The sequence below is a fragment of the Agrilus planipennis genome, unplaced genomic scaffold (assembly GCF_000699045.2).
Source record: "Agrilus planipennis isolate EAB-ADULT unplaced genomic scaffold, Apla_2.0 scaffold1060, whole genome shotgun sequence".
NCBI lineage: Eukaryota > Metazoa > Arthropoda > Insecta > Coleoptera > Buprestidae > Agrilus > Agrilus planipennis.
Window position 1 is genome coordinate 423 of NW_020439737.1, and position 3207 is coordinate 3629.

At 35.8% G+C, this 3207-nt stretch overlaps 1 protein-coding gene across 1 annotated transcript; it reads left to right on the top strand.

Annotated features, from left to right (window-relative positions):
• Positions 1–802: 802 nt before the first annotated feature.
• Positions 803–2485, top strand: LOC112905973 (facilitated trehalose transporter Tret1-like; the record flags this gene model as incomplete). The annotated part of the gene is made up of 1 exon (XM_025979467.1): positions 803–2485. A coding segment is annotated over one exon (1386 nt), but the record flags the coding sequence as incomplete, so codon positions are not given.
• Positions 2486–3207: the final 722 nt, after the last annotated feature.

Sequence of the window (3207 nt, forward strand, 5' to 3'; positions counted from 1 at the left end):
TAGTAATGGTTAGACGTAGTTTAAAATGACCTGGGTTACGAAATTGGGTAGTGGCGTCATATTGCATTCACTTCAAAAACATCCACTCAACTGCTAACTATGTTAACGATGACGATGTCACAGCAAATGTTTTTAGTGAGATGTGAAAATCAATGACAGGGGGAATTTTGGCATTGCGCAACTCAAGGTCATGACCCATGAGACTCTTAACTACCTCTACTCGTCGTGGGTTCTCCAGAAGTATACATACATACGTGATAACAGTTTATTAACGCTTGAAACTCAAGAACTATGATTCTGATAAAAAAATTAAATTCTTAGAATTTCGATATCGTTTGAATGTCGCCATATTCGACTTTATTTGTATTTTTAGGATATACTACGCTTTGTTTCAACCTTTTAGAATGTGAGTTTCGCAAAATCCGCTGTCAATTTGCACATACACCTTGGCCAACAAATGCTTTCAAAATTTCATTTAAATTTTAAAACGACCCAACTGTATCTACGCTGCGTTGGTTTTATCGATCATTCGAAACTATCGACGTATCAACATATTATTTACAACATCTATTAAAAAAACAATACAACGTGTTTACTAGGATATTGCTCATTCAAAAATATAAATCGATTTATTAAATATCAAAAACTAACTTGTTTACTTTTCATACTACAAGGAAGCTGTCAGAAAAAAACTTCCCTATAGATATAGATAATACGCACATACGTTTAATACCACTTGTGAACGTTTTATCATTAACTATTTGGACGACGTCACTTTTTGTTATGTAATTAAACTAAACATATTCGAGGAAATAACGAATGTGATAATAAAGGAACAATCTATAATTTTCTAGGTAGTATAGCCTCATTCGCCGTTGGGCTGATATTAACATGGACATCGCCCGTATTCCCGAAACTTAACAACAGTACAGGTATCTTGGACGATAATCCTTTTGATGCACCCATTACCACTGAAGAACAGTCCTGGATAGCATCTTTTCTATCATGTGGAGCTATTTTTGGACCATTTGTAGCAGGATTCCTTGTCGATAGAATTGGACGTAAATGGACTTTAGTTTGCGCGTCTGGTGTTCCCCTAACAGCAGCATTTCTAATGTTAGCATTTGGTAGAACCCCAGTTGTATACTACGTGGCGAGGTTCATCGGCGGTTTAGGAATGGGGGTAGTTTTTACTGCTTTGCCCATGTATATAGGGGAAATATCTGAAGCACCAATAAGAGGAACCATGGCATCGTTTTTCAATATTTTTATGGTTAGTGGAGAACTAGCTTCTTACGCTTTAGGACCTTATATACCGATCATGTGGTTCAGCATAATTTGCGCTATATTTCCTGCTGCATTTGTGATTTTGTTCTCGCTTTTCCCGGACAGCCCTCATTATTACATTTCGAAAAACAATATTCCTGCTGCTGAATCATCCCTTGCAAAACTTAGGGGTACAGACACAGCGGGGATTAAAAAAGAGTTTGCTGTAATAAAGGAGAGCGTCGAAAACGATATGAAAAATAGAGGCACAATAGCTGATGTGATAAAAAATCGTGGTTTGAGGAAGGCCTTGTTGATATGCTTGGGGCTAGTAACCTTGCAACAATTGTCAGGTATCCAAACTGTTTTAACATACGTGACGAATATTTTTAATGCTTCTGGAAGCTCCATGGATTCCGACATTTCTTCTCTCATAGTTGGCATAGTCCAATTTGCGACAGGTTTTACGACCCCTGTGTTTGTAGACCGGCTGGGGAGGAAAATGCTGTTTTTGATATCAGCGGTAGGAATGGTGATATCGGAAGTACCACTCGGGGTTTACTTCTATTTAGAAGAGAATGACCATGATGTGAGCAATATCGGATGGTTACCTGTTGTTTCTATGATCGCTTATATTATTACATACAATTTTGGTTTTGGCCCGTTACCCTGGACGGTTATGGGCGAGGTATTCCCAGCTAATGTGAAAGCTGCTGCTTCTACAATAACGGCAAGTTTCTGCTGGATTATGGGATTCGTTGTAGTACGATTTTTCGGTAATCTACAAGACGCTGTTGGTCTGGGTATGACCTACTGGATTTTTTCAGCTTTCTGTTTCGTGGCAATATTCTTCACCCTTTTCTTCGTCATAGAAACGAAAGGGAAAACGTTTGCCGAAATTCAAGAAATATTAAACCGATGAGAGTGCTATTATAACGACTATTTTCCCAACTGAGTAATTGTAAAGCACGCAGCTGTTGTACCGAAAGACTATTACATAATACGTATTATTGTGATATATTATTATACTGAATAAGAGAGAGGAACAAATAAATTTATTTTGATACAGTTTTATTAAAATATGATAATCGATTGACAAACCCAGAGTTACTTTTCTAATTATAGGTATAATTTATTTAAAAGTGTGATATGTAGTAAAAGAATGAATAACAACAATGTTGTTTCGCAGAGTTTTTAATAAAGTTACCGGTTGAAAGAATCCGCTTCAATTTTATTTAATACCCTGAGAAGAGGATCCACAATAATATATTGTAAAACTATCAATAATAATAATGACAAAGCTTTTCATTGACCTCGCATCTTATACAAGTATCTCAGACGTATTGAAAATTCCAGGCACAATTGCTGGAATTGTCTAACAAAAGTGACCTTTGCTCTTTCAATTGATCCCTGGTAGGGGAGAGCGGTGTCTAGTGATCTCTTAAGGTAAACTATGTGGGATAAAATGATCCCGGAATACCTCAATATTATAAATTAATCACCATTAGCTTACTTTTATATTTCTTTCTGAAAAGAGAAAATTCATAAAAATGAAAAGAAATAAAAGGAAGGCGCTGAAGACAAAGGAAAAGCAAAACAGATGGGACTTTGAAAGGAAAAAAGTTAATTGGAATAACAAAAAGACTTGGGAAACTAGCAGCGAAGGTTCGGGTGACACAATAGGTATATGCTGCGAAAAATTTCGAAAAGTTCAGTAGGCTGGATTCAACGGACTACTTGTCAATAGGCACATGATGGGTGAGCAAGGATTAGCAGTAGTGAGGATGATTATACATACATGCCTAGATACGTGTAATTAATTTTTAACAATTTTATAAAAAAAACATTATGAAAATGTATAAAATAAAGTTTGGAACTAGTACAAGTATTTTACCTAAAAATTAAATTTACTAACAAATAGACAAAAGTAACGTTAAATAT